We start from the raw sequence: 16,783 nt of genomic DNA, 5'->3' as shown, positions 1-16,783 counted from the left end.
CAGTTGGTCAAATTTGTATCAACTCCGCGGCATGCAATACCGCATGTCCCGAACAATATGTTGGAAGATTACAATTCTGTAGGAGTGGTCTTGCTATCAACTTGATCCTCTTGATAAGTGATTTCGCAAGACCATTTTGTGTGTGTACATATGGTACAGAATGCTCCACAGTTATGCCCAAAGCTAGGTAGTAATCATTGAATGCTCGTGAACTAAATTCAGTAGCATTATCCATTCTGATGGATTTTATCCTGTGTTCAGGATGATTTGCCCTCAGTTTAATGATTTGAGCAATGAGCTTTGTAAAAGCATGGTTCCTTGTTGATAATAGACACACATTAGACCATCTTGTTCATGCATCAATGAGCACCATAAAATATCTAAATGGTCCCGATGACGGTTGAATTGTACCACATATATCTCCTTGGATGCGTTCAAGAAAATTAAGTGGTTCATTCTTGATCTTCAGATATGAAGGTCTTGTGATTAATTTCCCAGTTGCACATGCAGTGCATACGAAATCCAAGGATTTGGGGAAATTAGCAACCGTTATGTTGTGTCTAGTTGAACCATCAACAATTTTTCTCACCATCCCTATACCAAGATGACCCAGACGATCATGCCATATCTTGAACTTGTCAAGGTTCTAAAAAATTATTTTGTATGCCAAATGTTGCTCTCGCTTGATGTATGTGTAACATAGTCTAGAAGATAGACCAGGCAATCTTTCAAGGGTTTCCTTGTCGGATACCTTCTGTTGAGTTATGAGGAGGCTTTCAACCGCATTGTATTCATGAGTTTCAATTTGGTAGCCATTCATGCGGATACCCTTAAAACTCAAGAGGGTACGAGTTGAATCCGGATACAATAAAGCCTCTTGGATTTCAAGTTTTGTACCATCCGGGAGTGTAAATGTGGCTTGACGAGAACCAACAATTGCCGTGTCATGACCACCAATTCTCATAACACTTCCCTTACTCTTTTTGAGACTTTGGAAGTATTTAACCTCCCGTAGAATTGTGTTAGAGGCACCACTGTCCACTAAACAAATTTCCTCCTCCATTGGATTGTTTCTTGAAGTTTTCTATAGAGTAAAAGAATAAAATTCACTATTTATCCAATCTCATATAGAATTAACACATACATTACATACTATGTATGTGTGCTTACATATTATAATACATTATGTTTAAGGACATAATTATTACAATACCATATGTCTGAGCACATTATTATTTTACAACACACAATATAACTAAGGACATTATCACAATACTTATGACATTATTGGAAGATCAAAGCATATCTCCATGTATGTCATTAGTAGAAGTGAAATCCACCAACATGTCATCAACATTAAGTGGCGGTCCTTCCTTTTGCTGAGCCTGATCTTGGTTCTCCATGTTGTCATGAACCGTGTTCAAATGAACATCTTGAGAACTTTCAATCATTGGGCCAATGAAGTGAGCTTCGTACTAGTTCCCTTGAGCCTTGTTGCCCTTGCCAATTGATTGCTGATACAGCATCACCAAATTCTTAGAAGTTGTACACTTCCTTACATGATGAGTAGTACAACCACATCTGAAGCAAGCTTGAGAGCTGCTACCCTTATCATTTTTCTTAAAATGATTCTTACTCTTTTGTACTCCATTGCCATTCGGATTCTCATTGCGTCTCCACTTTCTTTTAAACTTCCTATGGTTCCTTTTGGGACCACGAGACTTATGAGTATTCTGGGAATTAAAATGTGCTTCAGGCAGCGGCAGTGTTCCCGTTGGACGAGACATATTATTCTTAATGAGAATTTCATTGTGCTTTTTGCCTGAAGGAGTGCATATATCAACTCAGAATGCTTCTTGTATTTCTGCTGACGATATTGTTCAGCAAGAATCCTCATATTAGGATGGAAAGTAGAGAGTGTCTTTTCAATGAGATCCGCATCCGAAACTGCACTATTGCATAATCTCAACTTACAATTGATTTGATGCACGGCAGAATTGTATGCTGCAACAGACTTAAATCCTGGAAATGGATAAGTGCCCATTCTCTTTGGCTTCAGGCAACATCACCGACCTTTTTTGATCATAATGCTCCTTTAAGGAGTTCCACGGTGATAGAGGACTTTCCTCCGTGATGTACTCTTCTTTCAGAACAGGATCAAGGTGGTATCGAATGAAGTGCAAAGAAACATAGTTTGCCGTATCTGCGATAACAGGAGTACCTTGAGTAGGTGTGGTTATAGTGCTGATCAGATTCCTGTCCGCCAAGTAAATCTTGACATCCATGCCCAGGTCAGATAATTTCTGCCATCAATAGCAAGCTCAGCAAATTTATTCTTGAATATGTCACCATATGTAAAATAAAATGCTTGATTCAAATATAAAGGTCTAGGAAAAGCCTAAATGACCCAATATATGACTTTCTACAAAAGACAATCACCATAAAATGGTGTAGATCTTTGTTTTGTAGAACACATAGAGATAATCACCACGAAGTGGCGTAGACACTCAGATGGTTATTTCCATGCCATAATATGTGTGCTTTCATTTTATGCTTTGAGGTAATCACTAGTAAGTAGTGTAGACCTTATTCTTATGATACTTTGCACAACCTTGTGTTATATGAAACGCTTTGAAGGTAATCACCATTTGGTGTAGACCTTATAGTTGTGAACAAAGTATATATTGCCTTAAATGCAATTCATAGGATATGTATAAAAACTGAAAGTAGTCATATAATTTTCAAGCATAATCAACACGTAGCAATTAAAAATTGCATCCACGCACATGTTGACATATATTAAGCAGATATTACATAGTATTATGTTAGGAAATACTAACAAACACATATGTACAAAAACTGAAAGCTAGAAGCTAATCAGAAAAAAACAAAAAATAATGGAATAGGCTAAACAGGCAGCCTACTACTTGTGGCTACACCACTTTTGCTTTTCATTGTTTATTTTATTGCGTGCCCAACTAGCCAACTAGACCTAGTGGGATGGCTGTACACAACCTATACGCAGTGGTCGATGGATAATGAGGCAATGTGCATCTCGTTCCCATCGTTCCTTGCATCTCCATCATTAGCAAACTACAACTGCACCCATTAATACCACCACCACCAATCTCCGTCGCCGGCGATTGCCTCACTGACGCGAGGTAGACGGCCCTGGCGCGGCGTCCTCCTCCTCCTCCTCCGAAGATCCTCCAGGAAGGTGCACCCCTGGCGCAACACCGTTGGAGTGGCCATTGGCCAGCCCGAGATGCACATGGTTCCATTCTCCATGCCGACGACCGGCGTGCCGCAGCACGGTGTGCAGCACTACGTTCCAGCGGCGGGGCGCCGACGGACCGGTGGAGGTGCTCGCCCCGTTGTCGAAGACGTCCCCGAGTGTAATAGTCTGCGCGGGGAGACGCAGCCCAAGGCTAGCGCTTGACGAGGAAGCACCAGCGGCTACAGCCTCGTGCGCCTGCGTCAGAGACAGAAGAGGCGGTGAGACCGGCTGTGCGGGCTCCGCGGGCGGCACGGGCCCGACTTCCTCCTGGACCGTGTAGTCCAGCGGTGGAGACCGCAGCGGAGTCACGCATGGCCCCCATCCGTGCACTGGGCATCGATGCGATGGTGGAGGAGTCGCAAGTTCCGTCTCAACGTCGACGGTGTCGACGTCCATTGCTCCGTCCGCGGGCTGCATTACTTCGTCTGCGTACAAGTTCGGAGCAGCCGGTCCGGCAAGAATCCAGGCCAGGAAAGGCGCCGCCGCCGGCATGGCCGGTTCACGCGAAGCACCAAAAGGCCCAGTACCGTCGTGACTTCAGGCGCCTTGTCCAAGACGTGGTCCACGACGACTGAAACCGTTCCGGCAGCCCCCGAACCGGCAAAGATCGCGGGCGTTGCGGTTGTGGCGGCGAAGTCCGCCAACACCATGGCGACGTCGGCGACTCTCTCGACGTCGAACGCCATCACGAACAAGGTGCAGGAAGAAGGATAGGAGACCACGAGGCATCCTCTTACCTTCTCCTTTCTTCCCTTCTACTTTGCTTTTTCCGGCGACTATCGTCGGTGTAATCTTACTCTCTCGATAGAGTCGAAGTGCTGATAACGTGTTTAGGATGATTTGATCAAACTATTACTTTCATTGACGATACATGATGATTATATACACGGGAATGGTCGCCAACACCACGAAAGGACGCATCCCATCATGGGGGCGTGGGAGCGCTTCGAACGGTTGCCAGGGGCAAACCGCACGTTAATTACAAGGAAGGATTATTCCTAAATAAGAGGACTAATTTAAATCCTAAAAGTAGGTCGCGGGTTCAAGTCCCGAGATGACAGTTTTAAATTTCTTTTATTTAATTGTTTCGTTTGATGAAAAAACATTTTAAAAGTCTGATTATGTGTTGGAAAATTACAATCGAAAGAAAAACTGTTGTAGGATCATTTTTGCAATAAAAGGCATTTATGTGATTGCGTACAAAGCAAGGGCCTTTTATGTAAAAATCATGTCACGTGGACACCTGACGGGCGGGCCCAACCGGCCAGATACACTGTCAATATGTATCTCGGTTTTAGTTTTTTTTGCATCGTATCGCCGTAAACATGATACTGACATAGAAAAATTATCAATATCGATACCAATCTGCTTTCAATGCCTCAATTATGATACCTTCATGTAATTTACTCTTAGTCCGTTACCGCTTTTGAAAATGGGCCGGCCATGCGGTTTTCTCGTACTCTTCCTTGTGCGTTCATCGATAGTTTGCCACGTTGAGCGTCCGATAGGACATTCCCTCCTACACTGCGCAGATGATATGAGTTACCCGCCACAAGCACTAGCACGCCGATCCGTGTGCTCCCTAATAGGCTGGCTCATCAAGCGGTTTTACCGAATGTTTTCCCCAAGCCGGTTTTAGGAAGGCTCTGATAACTTCTCACGCAGTTTTGGAAGCGTCAGGGCTGATTTCCTTTCTATTTTGTGTTTTCTCCTTAATGTTATGGTATTTTTTATTTCTTGTATAATTTTCATTTTTACTTTCGAAATTGGTGATTTTTTTGAATTCATAAACATTTTTTATGATTCGTGATTTTTTTTGTCTTTTAAAATTTTAGAAATTTGTGAATAAATTTTCAATTCAGACCCATTTGTTTCAAGATTGTGAACATCTTTTGAATAGTTTTTCAAGACTGGTGAATATTTTTAGAATTCTTGAACTTTTGTAATTTGCAAACATTATTCATTTTCGCGAACATTTGTGAAACCCTCAAACATCATTTCAAATTTGTGAACTTTTAAAACTCACAAACATTTTGATTTGTGGGGCTTGATCACCAACCTATTTTGTTTTGTGGGCCGTAGGAAAGGAGTTTAACTGCGGAGAGGCCCAATATCACTGATTTCACGGTCAGATTGTTCGAGAGCAACTACTTAGCAAGCATTTCTTCCGAAGCCTCCCACCGATCACTCCCACGCATCATCACTTGGGGTGTGTTTGGTTGCCTGAGTGACTTTAGCCTGCATTGCACGGGGGGATACTGGGTGAGCATGGCCTGGTTGGGCTGATGCAAGGATGAGCTAAGATGTGTGTTTGGTGGATTGTATGATATGGTTGCACGAAAGATGCTAGATACAATAGATGTTGTTTGGTATGTTGTATTTAAGATTAATTTTGTGAGCTTTTCTCTTCTGATTTTAATCATTCCAATTGAATCCGGACCATTTCCTATACAAATAGAGCAAGTAAACCAAGTCTGAACTGAACTAAAATCTAAAACAAAATTTGCACGAGAGAAGCTGCAAGCAACATGTCTGAACTAAATCATTTTCACCAATATGGATGAATTGGTGGAGGGCGACGGGATGGATGAGGGGGAGATGGGCAGCCGAGAGGAGATGCTGGTGGTAGAGACTCGACGGCGGCGGACCGGACGACCCGCGGCGTGGTGAGCTCTGACGAGCTCATATGCAGGCGCACGTGCGTGTAGTAATGGTAGAGTTTGGCGGCATTGGACCGGATGGCCGGCGGCGTGGTGAGCTCCGGTGAGCTCCTCTGCAGGTGCAGGTGCGCGCGATAATGGCAGAGTTCGGCGGCGGCGGACTGGACAATCGGCGACGTGGTGAGCTCCGACGAGCTCCTTTGCACGCGCATGTGTGCGTGGTAATGGTAGAGTTTAGCGGCGGCGACGGCGGCGGCGGACCGTACGATCGGCGGTGGCGACGGACTGGTCTGACGAGCTGCGCGCGAGAGGACTCAGACGACAACGGCGACAACGGTGGGTTGTGTGCTACTGTGCTCGATAGAAAGAAAAGGGGAAGGAAGATACGTGATGCAAGCGCGGGCCTGGCTCCGAGATACGCCTGATTCTTGCGTATCCGCGAGCCTCGCTCAGAGGCCTCTTTTGCATTTGTCGAGCCATGCTGAGAAGGCCGTCCGGGCCACCAAACACACTCGATTCTGCATGTCGGGTGCGACCCGGGAAACCAAACACGCCCTTGATGCGTTGTCATTCGCCGCTATGTGTCGCGTTCTGAGTGTTCTCTTCGATTTTTTTATTTTTTTCACACGTGTTTTCGGTTTTTAAGATTGGTTTTTCAAGGGTTTTTTTGTGTTTCAATTTTTCATCGGTCTTTCTTAGCTTTTCAACGAAAGATATTTCAAATTTTTTTACGATAAAACTCATTTTCTGTTATTTTTTCGAGAGGCCCAGTTTTGCTTTAGCGGGAGACATGACCGTGCTTCTCGAAAACGAAAAAAATATGTTTCTTTTTACGAGAGGCATGATTTTACTTTCCTAAAAGGCACAATTTTATGTTCACGACAAGCACGGCGGTGCCTCTCGGAATGAAAAAAAATGTGTTCTTCGTTTTGCTTTTCGCGAGAGGCACGACCGTGCCTCTCGGCTCCCGGAAATGAAAAAATGCGGGGTATTTTTTTGCGAGAGACACGATTTTGCTTCCTTGAGAGGTACGATTTTGCTTTCGCTAGAGGCACGAGGCATTATTTTTCCGTACGTTTTTTTCGTGAAAAAAATCCGTCAAAACATATCAACATGGGATCTAGTTTTAAAGATCCCGATACGAGGAACTCAATGATGAAAACGATTCGAGATTTGAACGCACAGTTTAAATGACAAAATGTTTTAAAAATACGAATTTAAAAAAAGAAGAGTTTACGACAAATAACACACATGCAATGCGTTATTTATCCTGACCTACAAAGACAAAAGCGATCTTTAAAAAATACTCTTCAATTAGTGATTTGTTTTTTTTCCTGTCCGGAATAACAGGCTAAGCTGGACTGATTTTATAAAATCATTTTCGTTGGCTACAACGACGTGCCGTCACCAGTTTTCCAATTCCTTGACCGGTGGCCGGTGACCGATGACTGAGCACACACCACTCATTACCACAGCGTTAAGCATCAATCCTTTCCGGCCGCACCTTCAATCTTCAAAGCACCTTACCAAGAAATGGCCATGGCTGCCAAAACCACCTTATCCTCATGCTTTACGTTCCTAAAGGAAGCGCTGATCCTCCCCACGCTAAACCCCAAGCTCTTCGCGCCCGTGCTCCTCCTCTTTGCCGTCACGGCCTTCCTTGACCCCTTGGTCGAGGTCGTGTTCGTCCACCCTCTCGCTGATGGCATGGCCAGCCGTCTCACCGAGATCAGCAACACTGACCCCTCGAGCCCCGAGCACGCCAAGCTCATGGAGAAGTTGATGGAGACGGAGGAGGTAAAGCAGGTTGGTAAGAGGATGGTCCGCATCACCATCGCCCACCTGACCGTCGGTCCGGCGGTCGGCCTCGTCAAGCAGATCATCGCCCTCTTCGCTGCCTCCACGACCTACTCCGGCGACCGCTACTCGCTGGCCGAGCTCCTGCGCGAGCTGGTCAAGGGGAGGATCAGCCCGAAGGGCGCTTCCATCACCATCGCTATCGTCGGTGCGCTTGACTTCGCATCTTCCATCGCCATGTTCTTGATGCGCGCCGGCTTGGGGGTGCTCTCCGTCCAGGGTCTCGTCTCGCACCTCGCATACCTCGTCTCCCTCTGCTTCACCGTCGTCGCGCTGGTGGGCGTCGCCGCGTCGGCGGTCGACAGGAAGTGCCGCGGCGTGCGCGCGCTCCGGCAGGCGTGGCGGCTCGTGACGCGGGTGAGAAGGAAGGAGGGGTTCGTGCTTGTGCTCGTGGCATACCTTGCGCCTGCCGTCGTCACTCCGTTGCGCAGGGCCGCTTTTGAGTATGCCAACCGGAGCATGGCGGCGTGCTTGTGCTTGCTGGCGGTGTGTGCTCTTCTTTCTGGGGCGCAGGAGCTCTTCTCTTTGGCGGCGGCCACGGTGTACTACTACCAAGCCATGGAGAGCAAGGAGGTGATCGATGCCTTGTGGTTATGCTAAGATTAGATTGGTTTCCGCACGACTCTCATCATGTCGTTTACTGCTAGCCCTAGAGAGATGAGTTGATTTCTCGTGTGATAATGAAATATGTGGAATTATAAGTGTAGCTCTGCTTGGGTACCATGTACGCACAGTCTTCTTCAGAGACATTCGAACAAAATGATTAAATCTACATCCTAAAATATGACTACGTAGTTCATAATAAAAAAATTAAAAAGTCTTGAGAGTACTACCTTAATAATAAATACAATAAATAAATTTACGGTTTACATATATGGTTGATCTGCCAAGATCTAGGAAGGATGGATGGATAGCCATCGGCCGCCGGTTTAATGAGGGATGCGTACATGAATCTAAGTAGTACAAATGTCCGTGCGTTGCATCGGGTAAAAAAAAGAACACAACATGCTTCATGTGTCATTATACATTATTTTTTATATTCAGTAGCAAAAGAATATGTGCATTGTAATGGGGGACGTCCGTGCTTTGTTTCAGAGAAAACACAAGGACTCCTAGTCCTCAGCAGATCGGACAGACCGGAAATCGCAAGCTTCTCCTCGTCCCTTAAAATCGTGATTTCCTCCTCATCCCTTGGAACGCCTTGCCGGTGTATCATCTACACACCATGGATCGTCGGTCGTGGTTGGCTTCCAATCTATGGTAAGAAAGACGACCATGGCAATGTATAGTAAAAAACGATTGTATCCATCAAAACATCCATCAGCGTGGCATGACAACACCTTGGCATTGCTGTTGCCACTTTTTCATTCCCATTTGTCCTATAAAACGGAACACTGTGAAAAAACGAAGTAGCTCACTTGGTGCCACCATAATGTCAGATTTCTCCTTAACTGTCGCAAATAAACTGACAAAGCCTTCAATCCTGACTAATGGGACAACAGTAACGCCAGCACTAACTGAGAAATTTGACATGACTTTCACGACTTCATATTCATAGGATCTATGATTATCTGCATCTGATCCCCACTGCATGTTCCATCCCTTATAAAGAGCCCATACCTCACCCTTACTGGGATGTACTTCATATTTCCTCCATTTGCCTTCCATGAAACAATATGTGAAAACATGAGTCTGTCTTGCGATATATCTGTTGTTCCTAAGCTAAAGCTTCCACAAGCAACGGGCAGTTCTTCATCAGACCATTTCTCCTCTGCTTCATTCATTGCAATGCGCTCCAGCCAAGTGAGATGAACTTTAAAGTTGGAGGCATCAAAAACTTTTATTTTAGCATAATATCTTGGCATGCCATCAAGGTTATTATCAAAAAGGGACCAGATCTGACCAATTGCAAACAGATTAGCATCCCTCAACTTCTCAAAATCGAAAAATCTACATCAGGGAAAGAAAGCTTCACAGAATAGCAAGGTTGATTCTGACCAACAGTATCTGTAACTTCTACACTGATATTGTCCTGATCACCTATATCTAGAGTTTTAGCTTCCTCTTGGATGTCTACTTTGCCAAATACATCAGATGGAACCGATTGCCTGTCAACATTAGTGACATTATCATCAAATACTTCTTTCCCATTCAAGTCAGCATTAGATGGAAAAATATTCTTTCTTCGCTTCTTTTTCCTATTATAGTTGAGGCTGCTGCTGCCATTAGCATCTTGCGTCCTCCTAGCTGCTAGAGATCCTAGAACGGTAGTCATTTGCCTTGGCCTTTATCAACAAAAACAACAAACAACGTCAGATCTACGGCTAGCAAGCATATGGAATGAACGGGAATTCTAGCCACAGCCTTCAGAATTTAGAATTTAACGCACGGCGTATCAAATCAAATAGAAAAAGCTCCAAGCAAAGAAATTCAAATCAAACAGAAAAAGCTCCAAGCAAAGAAATTCAAATCAAACAGAAAAAGCTCCAAGCAAAGAAATTTACCACAGACACAGGAGAGGCGGACGAGTGTGGCCGACGACGGGCGTCGCGCGCCATAGGAGATGCGGAAGGGCGGGGCCGGCGGCGAGCGTCGTGCACCACAGGAAATGGCGGAGGCTGTGGCTGGAGGCCGGCGTCGTAGGAGAGGCGCACGGGCGGGCAAATCCAACGGCGAGCGGTGCAAAGGGAGGTTGCGCCGGCGACACAGGAGATGCAGGGGTGGGGAAGGCGCACGCGGAGGGGCGTTGGCTGCAGCGGGTGGGGGCGGCGCGCAGTAGCACGCGGCATGGGCCGGCTGCAGCGGGGCCCGGCAGGGGACGGCTGCGCCGGCGCGTGGCGGGGATGGGGACTGCTGCGGGGGCCGGTGGCGTGCGACAGGTGGAGATGCGCCGGAGGTGGAGATGCAAGGCAAAGTCACCGTGCGTTTTTTTTTTCTTTTCTCTTGCCCGTAACGATTCGATTGACTTATCAGAGGACTGCGGGTTGAATACCAATGAACAGAGGGTTTTTTTTGTAAAATTGCCACGACGAACGACAGAAGCGCTCCGCGTTTTATTATTATATAGCAAAAGGGCCCATGCGTTGCAACGGAAGAAAGAAATACCACACGGCACACGCTCTTAATTTATAAAAAATGTCTATAATTTAAGAATTTATAGTTACGATACAAATAAAGATGGTCTTATCCTACAAAATTGCAGTTCAAAATTTCACAGGTCTTCTATTTTAACACGGCTTGCATGTAGATTTAATACGTACAAAGAATCAGTCAAGTGACCTTCAGTTTCATCTCTAATCCTGATTTTGTTGACGTGTTCATTCCCAACCCGGATGAGTACCGGTATGAAAGAAAGACGAATAATGACTTATTTATTAAGATTGCATCCTAGATAGTATTTTTATTAAACGCTTAACAGATAAAATAATATCATATTTAAATTCTACATATTTTTCTAATCAAATTCCATGTATAATATGTTAAATTTGGAGTTACGGTTTAAAAGATATGAGTATTTAAAAATATATTTAATATATACTACGAGTTTAATGTCATAAATAGTAAGGGCTTTTTTTTAAATAATCTCGATGAGTTTTCCGACGGAAGCGATAGCCTCTTTATTATTAGGTAAAGATAGCAGATCGCAGCCGACCCATCTCACCCCTCTTATTATCTCTCTCTCTCTCTCGAGCGCCCAACTGGGCCAGCCTATGGGCACACTATAAAAAATAATTTTGACAAGAGAAGTGCAGCACATTTAAAAAAAAAAAAGAACATTTTTGCAAAATAAAAGGTTTATTTTAGTTTCAAATAAGAAAAAAAATTGAAAATTTAAACATGTTTTCATTTTTTTAAACATGAATTTTTTTAAAATAGAAAAAATATATGCGAACTTTGTAAAAAACTTCAACATTTTCGAAAACAGAAACATTATTTTTGGTACGGCAACAATTTTGAAAAAGGGAGCATTTTCCAAATTTGTGAACTTTTTTCAAAATTTTGGTTGTTTCTTGAAATGCATCTGTTTCTGAATTTGTTAATTCTTTTTGAATCAAGGAAATTTTCTGGAAAAAAAAAATCCAAACATGCTTATAATCCCGAAAAGATTTTTTGGATTTGTGATTTAAAAAATAGAAACAATTTTCCAAATTCTGATTAATAAGTGGAAAGACGATCAATGTTTTGGAAATCCCATTTTTCAAAATTCCAAAACGTGATTTTATGAAATTCCAAGCAAGGTTTCAAATTTATGAATTCTTTTTAGAAGGTTTTTTTTTGGAATTAGAAATAAGAAAAAAGAAACTGAAAAATAGAGATCTAAATTTGTGAGGACGATGCTTGATTGATGGAGGTTTGTCGAGCGTTTCCGAAAGAAAACCTCGTTCTCGGCTTGTTGCCAAGACCAATGATGGCGACACTCTTTTGTGTCGTTATCTTCTTGAAGGCATCGCCATGAAGAAGCTCCAGACCTCTATCTGCTACTTCCGGGGGAAATCCTAGATTAGTAGATCGGATGATGGTAGTACTCTGATGTCGTTTCCTCCTTGGGAGGCTCATTCTTGGAGGTGTACACGGTCTTGAGAGACCGGTGGACGATTTCTTTATTGGGGCGGTGCTTCATCTTACACGTTGATGGTGGCGGATTTCAGCGACGTGACGTAGTGGAGACTCGGCATCCAATGCATGAAGATGAACTCGCATAGGAGAACACTGTTTGGCGTCATGATGGCGTCGATGACAGAGAAGCCTGGCACGGCTGGTGCGTTAGGTTCTTCCTTGAAGATGAATTGGTTGAAGACGGCGGCGATGACACATGAGAGTGCGTCGAATCATTTTGTACCCCAAAACTAGTATGTAGCTTGGTTGGGGCATCTCGCTTTAGATGTTAGTCTTTAGTGCAATGTCTGTTTGGTATTAGACTCGAACTATCGGCACCCTTTCATCAAATGGATATGAATAACGACAGTTGTTCTTAAGATGATGGCTCCAGATTACCTGATGTACTATTTATAAGATATTTATGTAATTAGAGAGAAGAACTAATCAGTACGGAAAGAGAGGAAGAGCGACATCAGCCAAATAGAGAAGCAGAGTCCCGAACATAAGCACGTCACCAATGCGAAGGACGCATGAACCCGTCGAACCCCGCCGGACCAAAGCATCGAGCCTGCCACAACTCCCGTAGATTACACTCAAAATCACCGAAGCCCCCGTCACCTCCTCGCTAATTTTTTTAAAATATTGCATTTTTTATTCTTTTTGAAAAATATTGCGAAAATTTCAAAAATTTCAAAAATATTGTGGCCTCGGCTTAGGCGTGGCCGACTGGGACTAATCGGCTTGGCTAGGCCGATAGGCCTGTGGGGGACTAATCGTCCTTGGCTAGGCCAATTAGTTTCTATCGACCTAGCCAAGACCAATAATTCCGTATCAGCCTTACCTTAGGCCAATAAGGACTAATTGGTGTTGGCTAAGCCAATAGGTGCATGGGATTTTTTTTCCATCTTAGCTATTCTCCAGGCTCCATTTCCTGCCCATATTCTCCCAAACTTTCCCGCCATTTCGTTCCCTCCTCCGTTCCCGCCAATATTTCAACGTCTCCATTCCCGCCACCTTTCAGCTAATTTTCCCGCCAAATTTTTCCCGCCGCCTTTCAGCTAATTTTCCCCCCTAGGTACATATGTCAAGCTTGTAAACTGAGACGGAGGGAGTATCTTAAATTATTAATGTTTCTATGATAATGTATTAAAAATGATGCATTGCTACATGCCTTATATAAAATCAGCATATACTATCTCCGTATCGGTTAGTTTATTGCTTCCTTTTGTATTTTATGTTAAATTTTAATTAAGAATTTAACTAATAAAATATTAATACATGTCACCAAAACTTATATCTTCTGATTCATATTTGTATAAAGTTTTCAATGATGTTATTTTTGATGACATGCATTAATATATTTTAGTTAAATTTAAAATCAAAATTTAGCATAAAATATAAAAAGGGCTAATAAACTAGACGAATGTAATGCATGTTTGGATCTTGCAAAAAAATAATATAAATTCACATATTATCTCTGTCTCGCTGTATAAGTCATCTTATAAAAATCAAATAATCTCAAATACTATTGTGCTTGTTCTATTGAGTGTGTATCGTTCCGAGCCAAAGTCAGACGTACCAAAATAATTATGGTGTAATTGGTTGCCTGCATCGATTTTGGGGTATTTGCATAGACTTGTCATATGTGCTTAGTTCAGAAAAAACTAGCTCTAAACTATCATATGCACATTGTTTGATGACCTGCGTATAGGTTAGCTATATGAGAAAACAAATTTTGATCCATTGTTTGGTTGGCTGCAGAACATTAGGCGTACAATAGACGTGGAAATATTGACGGGAACGAAATGACGGGAAAGTTTGAGGGAATATGGGCGGGAAATGGAGCCTGGAAAATAGCTAAGATGAAAAAAAATTCATGCATCTATTGGCTTAGCCAACATCAATTAGTCCTTATTGGTGCAGAGACTAAAAAAAGTCCATTTTAGTCCCGTGTGAAACAAACATGAGGGACTTTTAGAAACTAAAAAGGGGTATTTGGGACTAAAGGAAGAAGGCCTGTTTGTTTTAGAAGTCTCGGGACTTTTTTTAGTCCCAATTAAAAAGTCCCGAGTCCCTACCCGTTTGTTTCCAGGGACTAAATAGGGACTAGAGGTCATTAAATGACATGCAAAAGGACCATGTTATCCCTGGTAATATATTAGAAGTTATTAAATGACATGTTAAAAGTAGGGGCACTGTTGGAAAAAGTGTCAAAAAGTCCCAAAAAGACCCTCCCATGGAGACTTCTTCCTTTAGTCCCAAATACCCTATTTTAGTCTCTAAAGGTCCCTCTTATTTGTTTCACATGGGAAGAGACTTTTTTTAGTCCCTACACCAAAAAGTCCCTGGAAACAAACACCCCCGAACTCTTTATGGGAGGGTCTTTTTGAGACTTTTTTGACACTTTTTCTAACAGTGCCCCTACTTTAACATGTCATTTAATAACTTGTAGTACATTATTAGGGGTAACATGGTGTTTTTGCATGTCATTTAATGACCTCTAGTCCGTGTTTAGTTCATAAAAACTAACGAATAGGTATTAGGGACTTGTTGAGACTAAAAAAAAAGTAAGACTTCTGAAACAAATAGGCCTATAGTCTACCCAATGCCGGCTACGACGATGACGACAATTACCCACACACAGAACAGCCCTACTGAATTAAAGGATAGATTGACGTGCAAATCAAAGCATCCCTCTATGTCTTAGCTTAACCGCAAGGCATGGATCACCTCCTTGCTCCTCCGCATGGCATGGTGGTAGTACACCGTTGCTGCCATCAAAGAGAGGAGCTGCAGCGCACAAGACAGAAAGGCATGCGCAGCCAACAAGCACAGGCACACCGCCATGCTCGTCTTGGCGTACACAAGAGCAGCCCGGTACAGCGGAGCCGCGACGGTCGGCACCAGGTGCGCCACGAGCACCAGCAGGAGGCCCTCCTTCCCCCTCGCCAGCGTCACGAGACGCCGCGCCCGCCGGAGCGCCCGCACGCCGCGGCACCTCCCGTCGACCACCGACGCCGCGACGCCCACCAACGCCACGGCGGTGAAGTAGAGGGAGGCGAGGAGCGCGATGAGGTAGGCGAGACCCTGGACGGAGAGCACCCCCGTCACCGTCAGGGCGGGAGCGGGAATCAGCGCGGCCAGGACCGCCGACGCGAAGTCAAGCGCGTCGACGACGGCGATGGTGATGGAAGGGCCCGTCAGGCCGATCTCCCCCTTGACCAGCTCGCGCAGGAGCTCTGCCAGCGAGTGGCGGTGGCCGGAGTAGGTCGTGGAGGCCGCGAAGAGGGCGAGGATCCTCCTGACGAAGCTGACCGCCAGGGCGACGACCACCTCGGAGACGGCGATGAGGATGAGCCTCACACCGTCTTGCTTTGGCCGCTCCATCTCCATGAGGCTGGCGTGTTCGGCGCTCGAGGAGTCCGCGCTGTTGGCCGCGGCGACATGGTTGGCCACGGCGTCGGCGAGAGGCTGCTGGAGGAACACGAAGTTGACTACGTGGTCAAGGAAGGCGGCGGTGGCGAAGAGGAGGAGCAAGGGCGTGAAGAGCTTGGGGTTCAACGTGGGGAGGAGCAGCGCTTCCTTTAGGAAAGTGAAGCATGATGTGGTTTTGGCAGCCATGGTGGTCTGGAGAAGTGATGATGGTTGAGGATGAAGATGAAGTGCCGAACGCTGTGGAGTAGACTTGGCTGTGGAGACAAGAGAAGTGCAGCACTGGACGGATCGGCATCTGATCCTATGCTCACCGGTCAACTGAGGAAGAGTTGAAAAAGGAACGTCGCGTCGTTGTCGCCAAGGGAAGACTTGGAAAAACCAACAAGTCAAAGTACGTACGAGCCGCCCGCCCGTCGGTGGAGGAAATTGCAGAAACCACTTGTACAGATTACCAATTATTGCTGTTTGTTATTACTCCCTCCATACCTAAATAATCTCTCGTTCTCTTCCTAATAATAAAGCACGGATCGCTTTTGTCGTACGTCGTTGTCGATTTTGTAGAAAAATCCATTATTTATTCTAAATCAACCCGCAATCTTTTTGTAAGTGGGAAAAAACGTTTCGTTTTTTGTAAAAAAGCCCTTGTGTTTTACCGGACCGTACACCGCTCGAGCTCCCTCCTCATCGAGCCCCCATCGCTCCCATCGCGTCCTAGGTCCACCTCGTCGCCGACCCTGCATCTCCGCCACGCCCCGTCGCCGGCGACCTTCCCCGCCGGAGCTCCGGCCGCTCCGCCACCTCGCCCCTCTCCCTTCTCCTCCTTCCTCTCGATCTCCTCTTACATCTCTTTCTCTTTCTCACTGACACGGACCTCCACGAGGACCATGGTGCCGCCGTTCCTCGATCTCGCCAGATTCGGCCGCCTCGGCACCGGCGGCAGGCCACCCCGCTGCTC

At 45.0% G+C, this 16,783-nt stretch overlaps 2 protein-coding genes and 1 pseudogene across 2 annotated transcripts; 2 read left to right on the top strand and 1 right to left on the bottom strand.

The window, feature by feature from the left end:
• The first annotated feature begins 3,616 nt into the window (after nucleotides 1–3,616).
• Nucleotides 3,617–4,085, top strand: LOC123428816 (annotated as a pseudogene).
• A 3,286-nt stretch (nucleotides 4,086–7,371) lies between these two features.
• LOC123430941 lies at nucleotides 7,372–8,552 on the top strand. Its single transcript, XM_045114769.1, has one exon. It carries the CDS (start codon nucleotides 7,471–7,473, stop codon nucleotides 8,392–8,394), a length of 924 nt encoding a protein of 307 aa, XP_044970704.1. The 5' UTR covers nucleotides 7,372–7,470; the 3' UTR covers nucleotides 8,395–8,552.
• A 5,734-nt stretch (nucleotides 8,553–14,286) lies between these two features.
• LOC123428013 lies at nucleotides 14,287–16,348 on the bottom strand. Its single transcript, XM_045112162.1, has one exon. The coding sequence runs from the start codon at nucleotides 16,012–16,014 to the stop codon at nucleotides 15,097–15,099; it is 918 nt and encodes a 305-aa protein (XP_044968097.1). The 5' UTR covers nucleotides 16,015–16,348; the 3' UTR covers nucleotides 14,287–15,096.
• Between the last annotated feature and the right edge of the window lie 435 nt (nucleotides 16,349–16,783).

The sequence above is a fragment of the Hordeum vulgare genome, chromosome 2H, assembly GCF_904849725.1.
Source record: "Hordeum vulgare subsp. vulgare chromosome 2H, MorexV3_pseudomolecules_assembly, whole genome shotgun sequence".
Classification (NCBI taxonomy): Eukaryota; Viridiplantae; Streptophyta; class Magnoliopsida; order Poales; family Poaceae; genus Hordeum; species Hordeum vulgare.
Note: the sequence above shows the minus strand (reverse complement) of the source record. Positions and strands in the feature narration are given on the sequence as shown.

Bases quoted from the DNA above. Each gene is read 5' to 3' on its own strand.
- LOC123428013 (XM_045112162.1), bottom strand. From the start codon at position 16,014: ATGGCTGCCAAAACCACATCATGCTTCACTTTCCTAAAGGAAGCGCTG.
- LOC123430941 (XM_045114769.1), top strand. From the start codon at position 7,471: ATGGCCATGGCTGCCAAAACCACCTTATCCTCATGCTTTACGTTCCTA.